General features: G+C 45.9%; 8 protein-coding genes across 8 annotated transcripts; 5 read left to right on the top strand and 3 right to left on the bottom strand.

Annotated features, from left to right (window-relative positions):
• Nucleotides 1-584: 584 nt before the first annotated feature.
• N7503_000425 (uncharacterized protein) lies at nucleotides 585-3,273 on the bottom strand (the record flags this gene model as incomplete). Its single annotated transcript, XM_057059986.1, has 12 exons — nucleotides 585-698; nucleotides 763-886; nucleotides 945-1,063; nucleotides 1,208-1,362; nucleotides 1,427-1,723; nucleotides 1,845-2,029; nucleotides 2,093-2,184; nucleotides 2,238-2,324; nucleotides 2,414-2,493; nucleotides 2,539-2,564; nucleotides 2,635-2,714; nucleotides 2,971-3,273. The coding sequence occupies 12 exons, from the start codon at nucleotides 3,271-3,273 to the stop codon at nucleotides 585-587; spliced, it is 1,662 nt and encodes a 553-aa protein (XP_056926909.1).
• On the top strand, nucleotides 3,236-3,994 carry N7503_000424 (uncharacterized protein; the record flags this gene model as incomplete). Its single annotated transcript, XM_057059985.1, has 3 exons — nucleotides 3,236-3,370; nucleotides 3,439-3,756; nucleotides 3,821-3,994. 3 exons carry the CDS (start codon nucleotides 3,236-3,238, stop codon nucleotides 3,992-3,994), a joined length of 627 nt encoding a protein of 208 aa, XP_056926908.1.
• Nucleotides 3,995-4,323: 329 nt separating this feature from the next.
• Nucleotides 4,324-6,034, bottom strand: N7503_000423 (CaiB/BaiF CoA transferase family protein; the record flags this gene model as incomplete). The annotated part of the gene is made up of 6 exons (XM_057059984.1): nucleotides 4,324-4,466; nucleotides 4,540-5,214; nucleotides 5,288-5,385; nucleotides 5,449-5,621; nucleotides 5,690-5,761; nucleotides 5,840-6,034. 6 exons carry the CDS (start codon nucleotides 6,032-6,034, stop codon nucleotides 4,324-4,326), a joined length of 1,356 nt encoding a protein of 451 aa, XP_056926907.1.
• Nucleotides 6,035-6,493: 459 nt separating this feature from the next.
• On the top strand, nucleotides 6,494-7,762 carry N7503_000422 (Mitochondrial dicarboxylate transporter; the record flags this gene model as incomplete). The annotated part of the gene is made up of 2 exons (XM_057059983.1): nucleotides 6,494-6,626; nucleotides 7,101-7,762. 2 exons carry the CDS (start codon nucleotides 6,494-6,496, stop codon nucleotides 7,760-7,762), a joined length of 795 nt encoding a protein of 264 aa, XP_056926906.1.
• Nucleotides 7,763-9,879: 2,117 nt separating this feature from the next.
• N7503_000421 (uncharacterized protein) lies at nucleotides 9,880-12,357 on the top strand (the record flags this gene model as incomplete). Its single annotated transcript, XM_057059982.1, has 3 exons — nucleotides 9,880-10,562; nucleotides 10,618-11,520; nucleotides 11,577-12,357. 3 exons carry the CDS (start codon nucleotides 9,880-9,882, stop codon nucleotides 12,355-12,357), a joined length of 2,367 nt encoding a protein of 788 aa, XP_056926905.1.
• Nucleotides 12,358-14,977: 2,620 nt separating this feature from the next.
• N7503_000420 (F-box protein) lies at nucleotides 14,978-15,802 on the top strand (the record flags this gene model as incomplete). Its single annotated transcript, XM_057059981.1, has 1 exon — nucleotides 14,978-15,802. One exon carries the CDS (start codon nucleotides 14,978-14,980, stop codon nucleotides 15,800-15,802), a length of 825 nt encoding a protein of 274 aa, XP_056926904.1.
• Nucleotides 15,803-17,828: 2,026 nt separating this feature from the next.
• On the top strand, nucleotides 17,829-18,821 carry N7503_000419 (palmitoyl-(protein) hydrolase; the record flags this gene model as incomplete). Its single annotated transcript, XM_057059980.1, has 6 exons — nucleotides 17,829-17,911; nucleotides 17,966-17,977; nucleotides 18,039-18,129; nucleotides 18,179-18,232; nucleotides 18,290-18,678; nucleotides 18,728-18,821. 6 exons carry the CDS (start codon nucleotides 17,829-17,831, stop codon nucleotides 18,819-18,821), a joined length of 723 nt encoding a protein of 240 aa, XP_056926903.1.
• Nucleotides 18,822-19,119: 298 nt separating this feature from the next.
• N7503_000418 (putative DUF341 family oxidoreductase) lies at nucleotides 19,120-19,925 on the bottom strand (the record flags this gene model as incomplete). The annotated part of the gene is made up of 3 exons (XM_057059979.1): nucleotides 19,120-19,619; nucleotides 19,734-19,833; nucleotides 19,884-19,925. 3 exons carry the CDS (start codon nucleotides 19,923-19,925, stop codon nucleotides 19,120-19,122), a joined length of 642 nt encoding a protein of 213 aa, XP_056926902.1.
• Nucleotides 19,926-20,474: the final 549 nt, after the last annotated feature.

Raw genomic sequence — 20,474 nt, 5'->3', positions numbered from 1 at the left:
GACGAATGTTTTTGACAATTTGAATATTCTTTTGAATACTTATGCCACTCATGCATGGATCGCTATGTCTTTATTTCTGCCAAGATTTTCCAGGTTACCACTTCCTTCTAGCTGTCTGTCATGAAAGGCCTGGGGAACTTCTAAAGTTTCACGGTATCTATGAGGATATGTATGTAGTCAAGCAAGACAGACCTCATGTTATTTTGACATAAACGACGGAATTCATGCTGAGTATATGTACGCAGACAACAGGCTTACAAGGTCTTCAATATGAAAGCACAAAAGAAATGAGTGTCACAAGTGGTTGCAAAATCGAGAGGCCAATTTATAGAAGAGCAAAGCCACAATCATTCTATAATAACCTAATACCCAATTTAGGGTTTTTTCAACATACAAGCTAGGTGACTCATAAACTATGGGCAAGTAAAGGTTGCCAAGGGGTTGGGGGGAGGGCATTGAACCATAAAACGTAGAAAAATTGAATACTAGACCAGGATAACTTATAGAACACAAATTCAAAGTGAAGTTGATGAGGCCTATCAATGAAGAAAATTGCTGCTTGTTTCACTTCTTTGTTGATCTTTTCAAACCTGAGCAAATTCCAGGTGCTCAGAGCTGTCCTCTAGCTTTGAACTAACAGCCCCCTTGACATTTAGATTTCCATCGACCGTCGATTCGTCAAGCCCTCCAACGTTATCCTATAACCCAAAAAAGAAACAATCAGTACGGCTTTACATACTATCGTGCAAGGACTAAGCTTACCCCGAATAAGGCATCTATCTCCTCAAGACGTAGACCATGTGTGTCGGGCCACAGGAAAAGTATAGCAACGGCAGACAGTCCGCTTGTGATAATGAAGACGAGGTAGAACTTCCAACCAATGTGACTATATTTTCCAGATTAGTGCACCTACAGCAGGCAACGGACACGAATATTGGACAAACCTAAATGCAACGGGCGCAACGGTCAAGAAGAGAACATTTGTGAGATTTATGCCGGCGACCCCAAGCGACAATCCTTTGGCTCTCAAGGCTGATGGGAATAATTCGCCACAGTAAACGAACTGCGTTCCCGATAGTACTCCTGACCAGAAGAATGCATAAATGAAAATAAAAGCTACCGCGGCTCTCAGGATACTTGAACTGGCCTCCGGATTAACACTTGCAACAAGTGCAGAGAGAATTATAAGGCAACTCATGCACCCTACCAGACCGAAGGATAGCAGTCGTGGTCGAGTAAGTCGATCCACAAAGGTCAGGCCGGCGAAGCTGCAAAAAACACCAAAAGTTGACCAAACCGCGGAAAGCAGCAACTGCTTGTCATTATCGTATCCGAGGCTAGCGTAGATGGTTGGCCCGTAATCTGTCAGTAAATCAGTATTGTTTGCTTACATACTACTGAACACAGCCTTGTCAGAGGCGCTTACTGTTAACCACAAGAACTCCAGAGCATTGAGCCATTACGCAAGTACAAATTGCTAGAAAAGCACGTTTTCGGTAGCTTGATTTCCGAAAAATGTGCACATAGCTGCTATTCAACGATCGATCGATCTGCATTTGGGTGTGAATCTGCGCCAGCTCAATATTGCACTCTTCGATCGAGTGAGATCGTGACAGGATTTGGCGAGCCTCTTCGACCCGATCTTTCAGTAGAAGCCAACGAGGACTTTCGGGTAGAAATGGCAGAATGGCTAACGTTATTAGGGGCGCTAAACACTGAAAGGCTGTAATCAAGTTAGCATCGGGTTTGCTTCCTTGACAGCTTACATGTTTCAATCACATTTGCAATCTTCACATAGGAGATGGAAGGAACTATTAATAGTATCTTCGTGTTACTTGACATACCTTGAGGTGCTCTCCATGCATCAATGGTCCTTGAGGTTATGGAGTAGAATCCGTAACCCACCCACGAGGACATTGCGAAGCCAACCTGAAACATTGCTCCATGAATATCAACAAGTGGACCTCGGTCTTTCGCAGAAACAACTTCATTCATCCAGAGCGGAACACCAGCGAGAAGAATGGATGATCTTGTGTTGTCAGAATTGATATCCAGACCTGTAGATACTCTAATTGGAGGTGTTAAAACTCACCCTGCTCCACTGAGAAATCTGAAGGCAATGAACATTGCCACATTGACTGACGCGCTGAGAAGGGCACCCGAAATGAGAGTCAAAATGGCACCCTAAGAAAGAAAGTGAGAAGCCCTCATCCACGATACTTGGTCTGAATGCTCACCACAGCGATGGCCCTCTTTCTACCCCATCGGTCTGCCAAGATTCCCACGAAGAAAACTCCAATGAAAGCCGAGGCGTAATATCCTCCCTTTAAAGACCAGTTTCATTAGAAAGCCCATTCTTGGATGAAGTAATCTTTAACAGCACGTTGTAAGAGGGTAAATGTACAGTCATTACTCCCTTGAGTTGAGACGCATTGGTTCGCGTGTTTAGCTGAAAGTATTCATTGAACGAAGGCTGTGCTAAGAAGGCACTTTCTGTCAATGTGAGTTCAGTTATAACGCTTCGGAAAAGATCCATACCAAGTGTGCTAGCGATGATATTGTTGCTATACCCGAAACTCAGCGATCCAAAAGACATTGCTAATACAATAATTATATTATATAACTTGAGCTGACCACTTGAGGAGCTTGCAGCCGGCATCGTGCTGGTAGATATAGTGGAAGTGATGAAGACGTTTGGGATTCTCAAATGTATACTGAAAGTATGTTGTATCCGATAGATGAAAATCCGGGGTAAAGACACTTTTTTGTCCAAATTATATCATCGCATCTAACGGCATAACGGGGACCTACGGCAGCCCCACCCGAAGGAAGCCGACGGACTACCGAAAAGTACCGGGCACTGCCAGCATTTCAATCTTGCAATTCTTTTCTGGATATGGGATATAAAACTCTAGCACTGGAGGAAGCATCGATATTAAGTCACTTTCTGAGACTTGTTTGGGGACTTACGGACTGATCGATCCAAAACTGAGAATCCACTTTCGTGGCCGTTGAATTGCGTCCGCCCTGAAAAAAGACCGCGTGCTTCCACATTTTTGTCCTCTTTTTCAAAAATTTGTCATTCACAAAATCCGGTGTCACAAAGTTAAAGAGAACTATGGCGTTGTCTGCCAGAGTTATGACTCCGAAACTGCTGTCTTCGGTATCAACTCTCCCTGGACTTCCAGCTAATTCATGGTATATCATAGCGGCCTCCACATTGACCGTGTTGAACATGCCGGAAGAGATACCTCGAGTTTTCAAGTCCGCCATCGGCCCTGATCCCACGGATCATAGAGGGCATGTATTCATTGCGAGGAGGATGCGAGAGGCACTCGTCAAAACTGCCGCCGTTGGAGGTCTACCAAAGGTCGTCTCCCAAAGCCATATAGGTGCTTCAATGGTGTTTTAACAATACTGACAAGCTTTTATTCCCAGACAATCAATGCGTTACTTCATCTGAAGACCGAAACACCGACATCATTACTGGATACCCGCCCGGGGTCAACACCCACATCGCGTCAGGTAGACCTTGTTGAAACTGAACCTATGGAGATTATAAAGAGAGGGAGGGAATATTTTGACAAGACCTATGGAAAAATCGCACATCGGGTTATGGAACAGATGAGATTGTCGGGAACAGAGGACCTTGATGCGGTCGCTAGGTTGTTTTATGGTCATATTGTCAGCAATACGGATATCCTATCACCAGTTGAGACAAGCTATGCGTTAATTGCGGCTATCATTCCTCAAGACGTAAGTCCTAGTCAGAAACATTGTCAAAAAAGATATGCCTAGTCGATTCTAATAGTCTGTCCAGGTCAACCCACAACTAAAGGGGCATCTTAAGGGTGCACTGAATCATGGAGCTACCAACGAAGAAGTTCAAGCCGTTCGAAAGGCCGTCATTGAGATATGCAAGGCCGCAGGCATGAGCAGATTACCGCGTGGGACATTAGGCGGCTGGGGATGGAAAAGCGAAATCGCAACATAAAATTTGGATTGATGATTTACAAACGTCGGAAGTGATATGCAGAATTCAAAAATGTTCGCTTATTTTCACGAAATAGAGGCGAGTTGAAATAAAACAACCACCCTGCACCCCCACCCAAGAAACCGACTTATCCTCTTTGACTATTTCCAATGCACTAAGTTCTCAGAATATTATTTTATTAGGCAGAAGGCGTCCAAGATACATCGACAACGGGTATTAATGTCGTGTTTGATTCCATCGGTCTTTTTGATAGTGAATATTTAGCTTGTCATTTGTTTATTTCATATCAGAATATGCAGAGTGAAGGAATCTATTAACATATTTCCCATTTACACAACTCCCTCTCCCTGAAGAATATTGATCATTTCCGGTGAACGGTTGATTTGCTGGAGGATCTCGCGGGTATGCTCTCCTAATAAAGGTGGGCCATGGCGAACAGAGGCCTTCGTGTCGCTGAATTTCACTGGAATTCCTGATAGAGATTATATGTGTCAGTTCTAATAACCGTTTTGGTCCAATGGTGTCCAAGACTACAAAAGACCTACCGGTTACCCTGATATTTCCGTTCACTGTCTTGTCAGAGGGGATCGTCTCAATAAGTTCACGATTCTCAATCTGCGGGTGAGCTAATGCTTTCTGAATATTGTTAATGGGCGCATATGGCATTCCAGAGCCTGTGAACGTATCAATCCACTCCGATGTTGTCTTTCGCTGGAACTCTTTGTCAAGAATCTGTTTAAGCTCCGTGCGGTGTTGAACCCGACTAGTGTTGTCCATAAATCGAGGGTCATCCACAATTTCCGGTAGATCTAGATGTCCTGCCAGCGCCTTGAATTGACGGTCATTGACGGCTCCCAGAACAATGTAAGAGTCCTGAGTTGGAAAAGAAGAATAGGGAGCAATAGTCGGATGTCCCGTTCCCCATCGTCGGGCTTCTTGTCCCGTGTTCAGAAAGGTTGCAGCGACATTGGCAAGCAATCCGATCTGAGTCTCGAACAATGAACCATCTATCTTTTGACCTTTTCCAGTTCGGTTCCGTGCCTCGAGAGCGGCTAGAAGTGCACCATGCATATACAGACCTGTACAGAGGTCCACTATGGATATTCCTGGCTTGGTGGGCGGTCCGTCAGGCTCACCCGTGATATGCAACAACCCAGCTTCCGCTGCGGCAATAAGATCATACCCGGCACGTTTGGCATAGGGACCACTCGCTCCGTAGCCTGAATGTGAGTTGAAAGACCAGGTAACCAATTAGTGAAACATTCTGTGTTGTCAAAAGATTATTAGACGGACCTGATATGCTGCCATATATGATTCTGGGATTGACTTTCGAAATTACATCATATCCAATTCCAAGCTGCTCCACTTTTCCCGGAATAAAATTGTTAACCCTGAGGTGAGTTTAACGACTCAGCCAATATGTTATTTGTGACGGATGCCTTATTCTGACTTACATGACGTCGCATTCCTTCGCCAAGTCAAGGATAATTTCTCGTCCCTTTTCCTTCTTCAGATCAATTGTGATAGATCGCTTATTACGGTTGGTACTAGCGAAGTAAAAAGACATGGGTTCTGATGTTTTCCACTTCTCTTCCTCGGCAGGGCCTTTCCAGTGCCGAGAATCGTCCTAAGCTTCCAGTTAAAATGGCGCTTTTTGCAACTGAATAACTGTAGACTTATCGGTATGATACTCACACCAGTCCTAGGCTGTTCCACTTTGATGACGTCGGCTCCATAATCTGCTAGAATTTGTGTGCAGAAAGGCCCCTAATAATATATTGCCATCGACTTCGTTAGACCTGATATTGAGTTGGTTGGGTATAGAAAGGTACCACATATACATACAGCAAGAGCTCGAGTCAGATCCAGGACTTTGATCCCATGAAGGGCTCCAGCGGTGCTGGGTAGGCCACTTGGGCTTTGACGTGCCGTCGAAATACTCAAATTCCGGATACAATGTGATCGAACGGTGGTTAGAGAACGGGACTTCACGGAGAGCCCAATCCGGGCTCTGCTAGTGCATGTAATGAACGTCTGCATGGTTTTAAGATATTTGAATGATAGCCGCGATTGGGAGAAAAAGGATAAGAAAAAGTCAGATAGGTAGTATACATACTACCACATATGCAATTCCGTTTACGATTGATTTATTTTTATGATCCTCCATTCTAATGATAATTCAGAGGCTGTTTTCGGTTATTCGGTTTACAATCGGCGATAAAATGCCGAAGACCCACCGCGTTGTCCCACATCAACCTAAATCTAGCCAAGCTTTATAGGCTAATGCCGAAAATTCCCGTGACTTCTCTACGCTAGGCCGAGTCCACGTTATTTTTAGCTATTTGAGTGAATGTACGAAACCATAGTCACATGAGTTCGATAGCAACGTAAATTTAAATGATTAACGGCTTAAATGGACAAGTCTTGTCCAGCGAGACACTGAGTTTGCGATTTTGCATCACCCCGGAAGATAATTCTTCAAGCTTGAAGCGGAACACAATGACCTCGTACAAGATCTGCGATACTTCAAAGATGGCAGACGAACCGAGAAGTGACGCCATTCAATACCCTTGGTGGTTAGGTGGAGCTGCTTCTTGTTTCGCTGTCGTTATCTCGCACCCTATGGATCTAGGTACGACTATTCCTGCTGATTTTCGTGTTCAGTTATAGTTGCGATAATGATCTTGATCTCAGAGTGCTAACACGATAGTCTTGATAGTGAAGGTGAATCTTTAGTCATACATTGAGAAATCTAACAGTGAGTAAGTTTGCTGATCATCAGTGAGATAACATTTATAAAAAGGCACGAATGCAATCAGTACAAACCACAAGGGGATCATTTGCATCTATGGTATATTTGATAAAGACTGAAGGTCTCCAAGGATGGTACCGTGGTGTAAGTGATGAAACCTTTCACAGCTAAGCATTGGATAATCCATATGTTCGACTTAGGAGTCTATTACTTTTTCCTGGCTTATGTCGTTCGTGGTTTGAGCAGGTAACAGCCGGATTCGCGAGACAGGGTATGCCTCCACCACGATGACAAAAACGCGGAAGTTCATCTCCAAATGGACTCTACTGACACTTTCCTCCTTTCACTGCATAGCCTTGTATGGAACGTCACGATTTGCCGTTTATGATTCTCTGAAATGGTCTTTTGGAAGAGGTGAATCGGATTTAGATGCCAGTCGTCTCCTGCTATTTGCGAGTTTAGGCGGTGGGTTCGGGGCAATAGTGGGATGCCCAGCTGAGGTGGCGAACATCCGCATGCAAACCGACACGGTCCTACCACCCGAACAGCGTCGCAACTACAATCATGTTTTTGATGCTTGGAGAAGGATTGCCCAAGAAGACGGTATTCAAGCGCTATATCGCGGCGTTGGGGCAAATACAATTCGGTCCGCCATTGTCACTGGGGGGCAGTTGGCTTCTTATGATCTGTTCAAGAAGGCCCTGGTTTCATACAGCAGTCTGCATGAGGAGATGACCGTGACTCATCTCACAGCGTCAATTCTGGCTGGCACGGTGACGACCTGCATATCAAACCCGATCGACGTCATCAAAACCCAGATGATGAGAAATTTGCAAGTCGTCACCATCCCTGTCCTGATTCACCGCAATGTCCTGGCAGATGGCATTTGGTGGATTTTCCGTGGCTGGGTACCAAGTTTTCTACGTCTTGTTCCTCATACTACTGCGACGTTTCTCTTTCTGGAGCAGCTGCGTTCTCTCTATCGAACGCTCTATTATGACAGAATAGAATGTTGAGATAGTGATTTTATACTTCGCGATATAAGCGGGCGAGGCCAGTGACCCTATTAGCCTAGAATACAACTGTACGAAGGCTGTTCTATACTTCCTGAAAGCCAGTTTGTCCTGTTCAATAAGCTTCGGTGCAGTCTAGTAGACTTTATATCATTTTAGACTCGTGAAGCAATGTGGACTGCAAATACTTATCAAAAATAAGTTAAAAGTCCTTTTTCTCGTAAGATCGCGCTGAATGTGTAGGGAGCTCTTTGTGAACCCAATTTGTGGTTTTTAAAACATCAAGTTGTAATCTATCGCTGTTATCATATATTTGGGGGTGGCTCGCTCGCTTGTTAGATACATTAGTCATATATTTATGTTTATTGCAAACCCTTTGCAGTCAATTATTGACTAGGCTTATCTTATTAAACACATTACCTAGTTTTTAAACGACCTTTCAATATGGCACGAGTTGATTTTGAAGCATCAAAGCCCCTCGGAGATGTTCTCCTGGTTTGAAAACAGAGGCTTCGGACCACCCTTAAGCGAGGATCTATCAAGTTCTCTAGCCTTATTCGCCACTTCAAATGACCGCGTGGAGGCTGCACGTTGGTTGAACGACCATAGTACATGCATAGCTGAGCAGCGAGAATACGCACTTCAACTCTCCACCTGTCAGAGTCAGCAAAGTACGGAGATTTTCGATCATGTTATGGGTTGTTTAGCTCTCACGGATCCATTGTTTCGGATTTTCCGTCATTATCAGAAAAAATTATTGGTTGATTATTGGTTTACTAGTCCTGGTTCCTGAATGAATTTGTTAGGGGCCATTTTTTCAGTCGGCCTTTTTATATTTGTTTTCTGAAATATTTAAATGCAATCTTTGGCTGAGAGCCTTCGAATTACGTCTGCCATATAATAATCGATTTTCTTGATACATATAAGACGTAAGGACGAGCCTTCACGTATATGTATAATAAGTACGAGCGATACTTATTATGACTAGTTAGCACCGCGTAATAGCTAACCACGTAAAAGTTTCTAGCTAATTATCATTAGATCGCTAATAGCTCGTAGATATATATGTTATAAACTTATATAGTCTAAACTCGTTTTATAGAATCGTATCTATAACTTATAGCGGCGAGAGTAAGTAGGTTATAGGAGATAACGTTAGCTTCGGACTCTCTATTTTTAATACTTATAGGTAAATCTATGTGACTTAGCATATATAATATACTCTTCGAGCTCATCCTAGAAATTCTTCTTTAGTGGCATATTTCAAGCGGTTAAAAATTCATGGCTGACCGATTGAAGGGCCCTAGGGTGTTTCTCTATTTCTCCAAAATGCCCCAAGGCAAGGCCAGCAGGCGGGGCCGATCACCCCTAGGGTGAGAATTCTCACCCCGTTTTCACCCATATCACCCACACTCATCTAGCGTGGACCCGTCGCCGCTCTAGTGTAATAGGGCTCTAGAAAGGATTGACTATGCGAATACACTAGGGCTTCAATGCTGCCAATAGTTCGGTAGGTGCCGCCGGGGTGAGAGCCACTTTAGCGTTGCGCGACCAGGGGTGAGAAGGCTGAGTGCGTGGTAAACAGGGTGAGAAGTAAGGTGAGAGAGCGGGTGTGAGATTACCCTCCCTCGCGCGACTGCCGCATTGACCCTCCTAGCCAGTAGAACATTAGTGGGCCACGATCCCCCGTCTAAAACAGCCAGCCTCTTGGCATCTGCACATAGCCCCCACTCAGATCGCGCTAATCTCCAAATTAGACCTGGAAAAGTTCCCATCATCTTTTCTTGATGTAATTCTAGTAGATCACCAGAATTACCTTGATTATAGTTTCTGGCATTGGGCAGCCTTAGAATTCCCCGTGGCTACACCCCGGAATTTGAAAGACAAGTTATTTCTCAGCCGCAGGCTCTATCAGCCTAACTGATTAAAGGATGGCACCAAGCTATGGAGCCAAACGCATTGGGGGCCAAATTGACACGCCAATGAACATTGCGCTAGAACTTTGGCCTTTTGCCTGCATCATTGCCAGCCGCTTAGTGCCTCAAAAGAGGGGAAATATCTTAAGTTGATTCCAAAGGAAAATGCAAGTCTTAGGTTGACCCTCTACTGTTGACCCGGAAATGTCAAAAGCACGTCTAAAAACGATGTGGGAACAAATTCAACCATTTGGCCGGGATTCACCTAATTATAGAGTTCCCAAAGACCGACCGACCGAGATCAGGCTAAGCGAGCTTCATGACAAACAATCCTGTTTTTCGGAACCGTCAATTGCCGAAACAACACGGTCGTCGCTGGTCAGCTCATCTCAACTTGAGGAACATGCCTCATTGTTAAAAAGTCAGAGAATCGACCGAGAAACATCACACGATAATGAGGATAACAAAAGTCAGATTGTCGATCACCGATGGATTGATGGCGTATATCTCTGCGCAAAGGCTTCTGCATTGATTATGCTGCTCAATTTGGCCTTGATCACGACGGCCGCTGGCTTATCCCGCAAGTATGATAATAGCAAATTTCCGACCTCAGCAGTGTTCTACAGGGGCAATTGCACTTTGTGTAAACGATGGGACCTTGCACTCCACATCATCATCAACGTGCTGAGTACTTGCATTCTCGCTGCTAGCAATAACTGCATGCAGGCACTTGTCGCTCCAACTCGAGAGGAGATTAATAAGGCCCATGCACAACGCCGGTGGCTTGATATTGGGAATGCAAGTATGAGGAATCTTATTGCAGCAGGGCGGTGCCGGTTGGTTCTTTGGCTCTGTTTGTTGATTACAGCGACACCATTCCACCTACTGTATGTGTGTAATGTTCCACTCTGAATAGATAGGGCCTACTGACTCGCTTATTAGATATAACTCAATGGTGTTCCAGTCTTCATCTATCAATGACTACAAAGTTGTTATTGGACCTCACGATCTAAATTCGCAAAATATACAGGGTCTCACCACTCCAGCTCTGGAGCAATGCTATGACTTTCAGCCCGTCGGAGATTCTCCTGGTATTTCCTGGAATGAAACCGTTGATCTCATCGCAGAAGGAAATTATGAGCGACTCACGACTCGTCAATGCCTTCAAATACCTAATGTTGTCAATCAAGTAGATTATAGATTGATTGTTGCGCTCACGGAAGTATTATCCGTGAGCGATGGGGGAGATGCAGCAATACTCTGGACTGCATGCTCGATGGCGTACGGAGCTGATGATACATACTTTGGTCACGCCAAGCTTGATAAAGATGTGATTGGGAGACCATTTGCAATGCAGTACGAAATCACTTATGGTATAGACACAAAATGCGTCGACAACCTTGCTGTCTTCTTCAACAATTCTGCTGTCTTCAATAACAGCACAAACTACCAGCTAAGCGGTTGTCTTGCAATCAAAGCAGAGGAGCATTGTGAGTTGCTTTATAGCCCGCCGATTTGCATCGCTATTGTTCTCGCCTCATTAGTGAAAGTGATAGCTATGTTTCTATCGGCGCGAAGTAGCCGGTCACGATCGGTGCCTCTTCTTACTATTGGTGATGCGGTGGCGTCTTTTATTGAAGAGCCAGATCCTACAACAAAGGGTCTTTGTTGGATTTCCAGAACCGAGGTTCAAGGTGGAGACTGGGAAACCTCCGAACAAAAAGGAGCAAGAATGGGAACCTGGGAAGGTGGTCGAAACCAACCAGTGATCTACAAATCACTCTCACGATGTAAATTCTGGTTACAAGCACCGAGCTTGAAGCGATGGAGTATGGCATTAATTGGGTATGTTTCGAAATTCAAGCCGCTGCCTTTTGTCTACGCTGACTTATTTCATTAAGATGCTTGTCGGCTATCGCGGCCGGTTCTTACTTCACGGTGGAGAGTGGTGTTACATTGGACCTTGCCTATTACTGGCAGAGCGGAATTGGTAGTAACACATACAATGTTCTGGAGCAGACGGCGCGATTTTCAGTTGTGGCATGTGTAGTAGTGGCGAACATGCCGCAACTAATTGTCACTATGAGTTACTACTGCTACAACAACATCTTGACGAGCATGACGTTAGCAGCCGAGTACAGCTCTTATGGAGCTACTCGAAAACCACTTCGAGTTACCTGGCCAGTCAAAGGAAACGGCAGCAAGCAACGCTCAACATACTGGTTAAGTCTTCCGTATGCGTACAGCATTCCCATTCTGGTTATCTACATGGTGCTTCACTGGCTCGTATCACAGAGTCTATTCTATTTCCGGATGACTGTCTACACTTCAAGTGGCAAGTTCGCCAATGCTCTCACAAGCTGTGTTGCGTATTCACCGTTGCCTATTTTTTTATCTCTCCTTGTTGGGAGTCTTATGTTGGCAATTTTGCTTGGCCTTTCACTGCGCCGGTTCAAGTCTGAGATGCCTTTGGCGGGTTCATGTAGCGCCGTAATCAGTGCTGCTTGTCATCCACCGAGGGATGACTCGAATGCCGCCCTAGGGCTGGTGAGATGGGGCGAGACGATGACATCGCCAGAATGGATGATGAACCAACTTGGCAGAGCTGAGGAACGGAAAGGGCACTGCAGCTTCACATCCTTCGATACTGAAAGGCCGTCTTTGTTTAAATTGTATGCTTAGAATGACTGGTTAATCTATCGATTGATGTGTCTATTCGGTGAGCAACCGTAGCGAGGGAAGGCTACTGTCGAGAATGGTTGGCTCGTGGTGATATATCGTTTTTGAAAAGCCCCTCTATCAGCTGGCAGTTGCAGGGGTCGTCACAATTGTCTGTTTGACCCGGATAATACAATTTGTGCGAAGGTCAGATTCTGAGTGTTATGATCGTTGCATTCTTTAATTTGATCTAGAATGATCTGTCTTAAGTCATTTGTTCTTTAAGTCGAACAACGTGCTGCATCGGTCGGGAAGAAGGAACTTCGAATTGAAAGTAACACTAGTCATTTGAAACACAAATTTGTATTGCTACGCCCTATTTTCAGTAGTTAAGTATGGGGCCAACCACACTTTGGGTAAGAAGGACAGCTGTCAAGTCTATCCAGCATCGTCGAGGATCTCTTCAACGGTTTGTCCGAGATGGACGGTTTATCTTATCAGTGGCCCACTCATTACTGTCGTGCAGCAAGCGACGAGCAGTTTCAATTTGGGTTTCTCGCTGAATAAAAAGCCAGATTCTGGACCCTCGAGGACCAATATTCAGATCTAGGCGATTCTCCGAGGTGATTGATTCAGCATACTTCCCGAAAATAAGCTTTTTAAGCCTCGGTGGCACGCGACTCCAGCCATTCGCAGTGTTCTCTCGCGGCTGTTTCCCGAAGTCTTGGAATCACAAGATGCTCTACAGGTCAAGATATAGGAAGGGATGAAGTAATTTCTAAAGCATGCGCTGTTCATGCTGGCAAGATATTGAATCTGATCGGAGGCTAATAAAATAAATGCAATTAAATTGGATAAACTATATTGTACTAAATAGAATATAAATGCTTGTATTGATTCAACATGTCAATCCAGATGTCAAAGTACCAGCCTTTTTGGATTTCCTTCCTATCTGACTTTCCAGAATCATGTCTCGACAGATATCACCAGGAACGCCATCATGACCATCTAGGCTACCACCACTATCAACATGGTCAATAAGTCGTTCAAGATGTGGGGCCCTGAGTCCGTGATGTTTCTTATCCTTCTGGTCCTCTCATCACCAATCGGACTTGAGCGGGCACAAGCGGACATCACATCGCATGAGAACATAGGCAAGATTCCACAGGTCGCATAGTGGTCTCTTCCTCCGCATCAATGTATGCCTCATCTTCATCCAACATTCTATTGGCTGCTAACACATAACCTCTCTTTCGAGACTCCGTAATGTGGGCCTTAATTGATCGTCATCATCGTGACCATTATCAAGCGCAATAGTCATGATTTTGCACTGTTTCTTGAGCCTGAGAACTGGGTATTTAAAGACACGGTCTTTCGGCCGAATAGGAAGACTTTCAAGCCTTTTTCATCGCCACTTCAGTGCTACTCTTACTTCCTATTTGGTTAGTCTTTATCTGTTTATCATGTTCGTCGGCCCTCGAGCCGGCCGCGGGCATGAATAGCGCATCCTCCGCCCGCAAAAGTGCAGGTCCGTGGGCGGCCCTTAGAGGGCGGCTCGCGGGCGGTTCCAAGGTCTAGGTGGGGGGCGATCACCCCTTTCTCACCTCTATCACCTAGTCTGTAAAGTTCTCACCTACATCACCTACACTCACCTAGCATTATTTCATCGCCGCTTTACTGTGAAAGGGCTTTGAAGATAATTAACCATGCGGATATAATATGGCTCAAGTACGGCTGAGCGGACGGCAAGCCCTGTTCTCCACGCCCTATGGTCGTATGTACTTGGATATTTATTAAGTAGCATGATATAGTTCAATTTGGATAGCTCGCTAGGCATGCGGTCCGACTCGGATTGGAGATTGGTCAGGTTGCGATTCCCTGGGTTGCGTCAGCAGTCGAGTAATCAGCTCCATTTTGTATCTAGTCCTTTTAGGAAATTGAACTAACTTCTTGCAGTGTGCCTTTTCAGTTTGTTAGGTCATCGATTATTCCTTCTCGACCTGCACCTCACGAGTCCGGTGCTCGACTGCTGCGACTTCAGACAGAAAAAATTCATGAAACGCTGTCTGAAACAAATGGCATCACAAGGAGCAAGGCGATATTTTCCATACGAAGTCATGGAAGTTGCATATTGACTCTCGACGCCTTACGCGGTGAAAATACGGGGATTGGCTAGAAACGATAGATCTGACTTTGAAACATGGGCTTAAGGTGCCATAGGACGGTAAATTGAACGGCTATAAGTATTGAAGAGTCATCTGGCTATGTTCCACACAGATATAGACTACTTTACCAGGTTCAACAGAATGCACAGGATGTGAGAATCTCAAAATCAGGACCAGGAAACGTTTCCAATGAACTGCCAGCAGACCCTAGATGACTGAGCTACCCACTAACAACTGGTTAGCATAGACTAAAGTGAAAATACGTTAGATAGATATGTTAGGAAGTATATATATCTTTAGGTTGCTCGGCTGACCTTGCTTCGCAATGGCCCCCACGAAATGCCAAGATACCCCCCATAAAGCAAGAATATGACTCAGAATCAACGACAATCCCCACGGATATTCAATTCATCATACAAAGCTCTTGAACCAAACCATTCCATCATTCATACTATTACTGAAATCCATCTCAAAAAGACATGCACGCGAATGGTTCCCATCAGCAGAGGGCGCTGGAAATACCCGAAATCATGTTGTCAATCCTACGTCAAATGGACATGGCCACCCTGCTTACGTCTCAGCGAGTCTGCCATAGGTGGGCGGACTTGATCCGCGAGTCAAAGACCCTCCAACAAGACCTTTACTTCTCACCGAGTAGCCACGAAGGCAATGACGAGCCCCGATGTCGCAATCCATTGCTTGCCAAGAAATTTCCATTCCTAAAGCAACTGGTCAATTTGAAAAATGGCCAAAATGCCGGCTTTCGGAGGCCTTGGGGGCACGAGTGGGAAGACATCAAACTAGTGGATTTAGATTTGTTACGATCTCCAACCAAGCAAGACCAGTATATGCGCCCTGAAGCAAGCTGGCGCCGCATGCTGACGCACCAACCGCCTCTATACACGGTTGGAAGGTTCAGCGGACAGGCTGGAAGATTCGGCTCAAATTGGAGCCACTCAAAAGCTGCAAAACAATCTAACGGTCTCCAAATGGAAGCGCTGTTTCATTGGGTTGTCAGTCTACTGTTCGATAAGCCTAGAGGAACCCATATCTCGATTTATATCGGGAAGGGCTTGTCTGCTGAAGTCAAGCAGGGGTATGTGGGAGCCACAGGTCGGCGATGCCAGATGAGTGGTGACTTGGATAGGATGGTCAGGGAATTTGATATTGTCCTAGCTCGAGAGTTCCCCTTTGCGGGGGGCTGTGCGGTTTTCGATTCCGATGGCGAAGAAGTTGATGACCCGCCGACCGAAAATGAGAGAATTCTGGAGCAGCTTCGGGGGGGTTCACCGGGAGATGACTAGAACGTTACACAGTCTAGATTTTGAAACTTACAATGAGGTCCGGGATAATGATGATCATTAGGATATATAGTAGTTAGTCGATTTGAGCGATGCGTGAGAGATACGGGATCCAGGAGAGCCGTTTCAGCTTGCGCCACGTTCGAATAAGGCGCTGAGACCCAATGGCTGCTCTCCTGAAACGGATAGCTACTTCATCTTGAGACAGTTCTTTGTTTCAAGACGTATGTCGTTCGTCAGCGCCCAAGCCACTACGGGCCAGTCAGGCATAAAAGTATCTTTTAATGAGTTGCCAGCTTCACATGTAGCTCTTTCCGCAGAACGGAGGCGAGTGTTCAATGGACCCGGAGGGGGCAGGACTGAGAGGGCGCGTATTTGCTACTAAGAATATCAAACACGGTTCTAGACATGAAATTAGCTTCACAGCTGCGTTAATGGTATGATTGAAATCGGAAGCGAGATACCCAGGCGAAAGCAGTTGCGAAGCGCTTCGTGAGGGGAGGAAATACTGTAAGCGCTTGCGCTGGAGAAGGGCACTTATATAGATGGACCAGCGATCCTATCCGAAAATAGGACAACGGATGCTTTTTTTTAGCCCACAGGCCCTAAGATGCAGAGGGGATAACGGTCGGAACATTGCATGCATCGTTATATACATCGACAGCGTGGGAATATCACAACGGACTGAGTGGCGGGGGATAAAGTTGATAGCTCGAATATCCGCCTCCCCGAAAAGCCAAAACCTGGTCAAATTAAGGCAGGAGACTGATTGCCCTCATGCGAGATGGCAGACTATTCTACCGTCCCACAGTCAGAAATCATTGAACTCTCCTCTCGGTGTCAAATTGCGCTTGGTACGATCATTTACCGAAACGATAATGGCAGTGTCTTCAGCTGTCACTCTTCAGCTGTCACTCGACGATTGTGAGCAGCCTTTCTTCGCAAACCCTTTCTAAGCTTTTTCTCCAGCAAAATTTGCCAGAAGGCGCTTAGGGCTTCCAACTTATTGGTGAGGGTGCGCTGTGTCTACCACACGTCAAGGTTCACGAGAAGACTTCCTCTATCGCGTTCCTCGATGGAACGAATGCTACCCCCCATATTGTGACAAGTGACGGCTAAATGCATCTCCTTACGCTGTAAGGCGGCCTGTATCTGTTGGTATGAGATGGAGATACTGACAAAATATTGTAGTGTGCAGATGTTCAATTTACGTCCAATGTGATATACAGCCCGCTTGCCACTTGCTTGAATGATACTGGAGTTCGGGTTATGACTATCACAGACGATGATTCCAAGCACCTCCCAATGGGTCTACTAGTCGGGGTCACGGACCTTACCCGGATTCGATCTCTAGTCAGACGCGCACTTCAATCTCGAGGGGGGCTGCTGTTCTGACACAGACGGCTATCTGGGGTATGTTTAGTGCTGTTTTACTTGTGCAATTAGGCGCTCTCGCACGATAGGGTTATCAGGTCACAGAGATGCCAATGAAGGGATCTTTATGAGAAAAGTGTTGAAAACGGGGTGTGGACCGAGTTATGAAATCAAGAGTCACGAAATCAAAGTTAAGATTATGGTGATTCAAATGGTCAATTTGTAATTACAATCTCCCACTGCTTCTAAGCCATTCATGGGATTGAGGCGAATGTTCTGTCAATCTTTCACTATTAGATCTCAAGATACGCCGTCACTACATCGAATCATGAGGAGAGCCTTTTTCTGGCCTCATCCGGGAGGGTGCTAGCCTTCCATCGAAGTCCTATAAAAATCTTTCGATAGATGTCAAGATGTCAGCATAGTCATCATCTCATTAGTTTCTAATGGCCCCAAGTGATTTTCGATATGCCAATACAGCGAACATGGGTGTCGCGCATCCATCCAATCCTTCGATCTAATAGATTCCGCAGGCGGTGTACCAACCTAATAGCCTCGGTGGCAGAATAGTGGAGTCAACAAGCGCCTAGCGCTCATTTCTCCCTCCCATTCACACCCTTTACTGTAGATATCTCACCTCGATATCACCCACAAAATGGCAGCCCGCGCCCCCTATGTTGTTCCTGCGCTGAAGAAGCACACTGCGACGGTGATCATGGCCCACGGCCTGGGCGACTCGTACGTCCCCACCCCGCCAACAGTACCTCTCCAGCTAACCTAATCTCTCAACAGTGGTCAAGGATGGTATGTCTCGAATTCCTAAACCGAAACCCGGACTCGAATATTGACATTCGTCTCGAACCAGGATGGCCCTTGCTCAGAACTGGCGTCGCCGCAACAAGTTCGACGAGGTGGCTTTCATTTTCCCTAATGCTCCCAACATTCCCATCACAGTGGTATGAAACGACACTTGGTCCGGACACAGACAGTGCTGATGAAATTTAGAACTTTGGTATGGCTATGCCGGGATGGTATGATCTCGTCAAGCTGGGCGGTGATGTGAGACTCCCGATCCTTTCCTGGAAACGTACGCTGACATGTTGCTTTCCCGCATAGCTCGATATTCAAGAATCAGTCCGCACTCAAGATGAACCCGGTATCCTCCGTTCGCGCGAATACTTCAACACCCTTATCAAGGAAGAGATGGACAAGGGCATCAAGCCCTCCCGCATCGTGCTGGGCGGATTCTCGCAGGGTGGTGCTATGTCCATCTTCAGCGGTATTACAGGCAAGGAGAAGCTGGGCGGTGTCTTTGGACTGTCTTGTTACCTGCTGCTTAGCGACCGCATCAAGAACTATATTCCCGAGGGGTTCCCGAACAAGGAGACTCCGTTCTTCTTGGCGCACGGCAAGGACGATGGCGTTGTGAAGTTTGAGTTCGGCGAGAAGTCTTATGATATGGTCAAGGAATTGGGTGTGCAGGATGTTGCGTTCCACTCTTATGCGTATGTTCATTTGTTTGCTACTTGTGTGCGACATACTAACTGGCTATAGTGGTCTTGGACACTCGGCGGATCCCGATGAGATTAACGACCTCGAAAAGTTCTTGGAGAAGGTCCTCCCCACTGAGGAGTCCGCCGGCTTATGAATTGATGAACGCCCTACTACCGGGAATGCGAATTGGGGGCTCACGCTGGTTCTTGGGCTTGCAGTGCTCCTCGCCGCAGTAGCCTGGACCAAATCCCAATCCCAATCCCGATCCCCTCAGCAATCAGAAAAATCTCACTAGATGTCTTTTTGCTGAAATTATGTTTATTTTCGGTTATGGTCTGCTCATAGAAATGCATATTCCATAGAAATGATATCTGTCCCAGCAAACCTGCGGCATGCTAAAATATAAAATAAACCCAGCCGGGACTTCAACTCAACACACCCCGTGCATATCCCTAATACCCCACAGCCTTCGCAACAGCCTCCTCAATAACGCGAATCATAGCATCAGTGTTCACAGCATCAAACGGAACCATATGCTTCATCCCATGATCATAAAATCCAGCCTTAGACGGCTCACAAAGCTTATAAAGCTCCATTCCACTCTCATAGAGCGGGTCCAGCTTGCCCACCACGTTTGCCGTTGGAATATTAATCGGGTGGAAATCCGGCGCAGACTTGAACTGCATCAAACCAGATTGCTCCCAAGGCGCACCTCCGCACAAGAAGACAGCCGCACGGAAGAGGGGCGGGGCACCGGGGTTCGCCTTTGCGTGCTGGATAATCATTGCAGCGGCCAAAGCGGCGCCTTGCGAGAAGCCTAGGACCGCGTCGAAGGGTCCTTCCTTGGCGATTATGTTTTGGGTGTGCTCGATAGCCTGGGCTACTGTTGAGCCGGGGGTTGTGTCGCGATCATAGTGGTTAAAGAAAGGGCCGTCAACTACGCCTTCAAGCTCTGTGAATATTTTAGTCAATTGTTCTGTTTCGTCGCGTTATGTGTGATTTTTGGTATTCTGTTTAGGAATCTCGAGCGGGGTGAGCGGGGAAATTTTTGGAGATTGTTTCGTACCCCCCTCAACTGGCGCCACGAATTTGCCGTTCATGAATTTGAAGGTATGTCCCTTTTCTGAAAGCTTTTGTCTCAAGCCACCTGTTTGGATCTCGAGGATCTGAAAATTGGGTCAGTTTCAACGCGTACTCTTGTCGCATGTGCACGTACCTCAGTGTTGGTGCTCGCACCGTGCAAACACAGGAACTTCATGTTGTCGCGTTGTTTGAGTAGAGATTGGAGGATGCAAAGATTATATGAAGGTATTAAAGCACAAGTGAGGTGAGAATCGAGTTTTTAAGTCAGAAAGTGAGATTTGGGGGTTCAGCTGCGGTCTTGAGTCTTTTCTGCAGACATGGGGGCGATGACGGAGTTATAAAGGCGCTAGTGGATCTTCAATAGTCGCATGTGCATGCAGGGGGGTCCAATTGGGCTAGCCCTGCGAAAGTGGAAAGTCATTGCAGCGGAATCGGATCGGATAAATTCAATTCTTGGCAAGAACCATGTGAAAAGTGGAGGAAAGTACTCCGTAGTACTCTGTGGTTCAACGTAGTGATGTTAATCTGATTAAATCAAGATTAGATTTGGCGGACATTCCGAGATCTGGCCGAGTGGGACGCGTAATTGTTCAGCCTTTCCAAACGAAATTAGAGTTAGAACTCAATGTATAATTAGATTGTCACATTCAATCTCATGAGTAAAAGGTCTGATTCGATGGGGTATTAAAATATTTATGTCCAATCAAATGTTGATCAAGATCAA

The sequence above is a fragment of the Penicillium pulvis genome (genome assembly GCF_028828015.1).
Source record: "Penicillium pulvis strain IBT 33274 chromosome Unknown contig_10_segment0_segment0, whole genome shotgun sequence".
NCBI classification, from domain to species: Eukaryota; Fungi; Ascomycota; class Eurotiomycetes; order Eurotiales; family Aspergillaceae; genus Penicillium; species Penicillium pulvis.
Note: the sequence above shows the minus strand (reverse complement) of the source record. Positions and strands in the feature narration are given on the sequence as shown.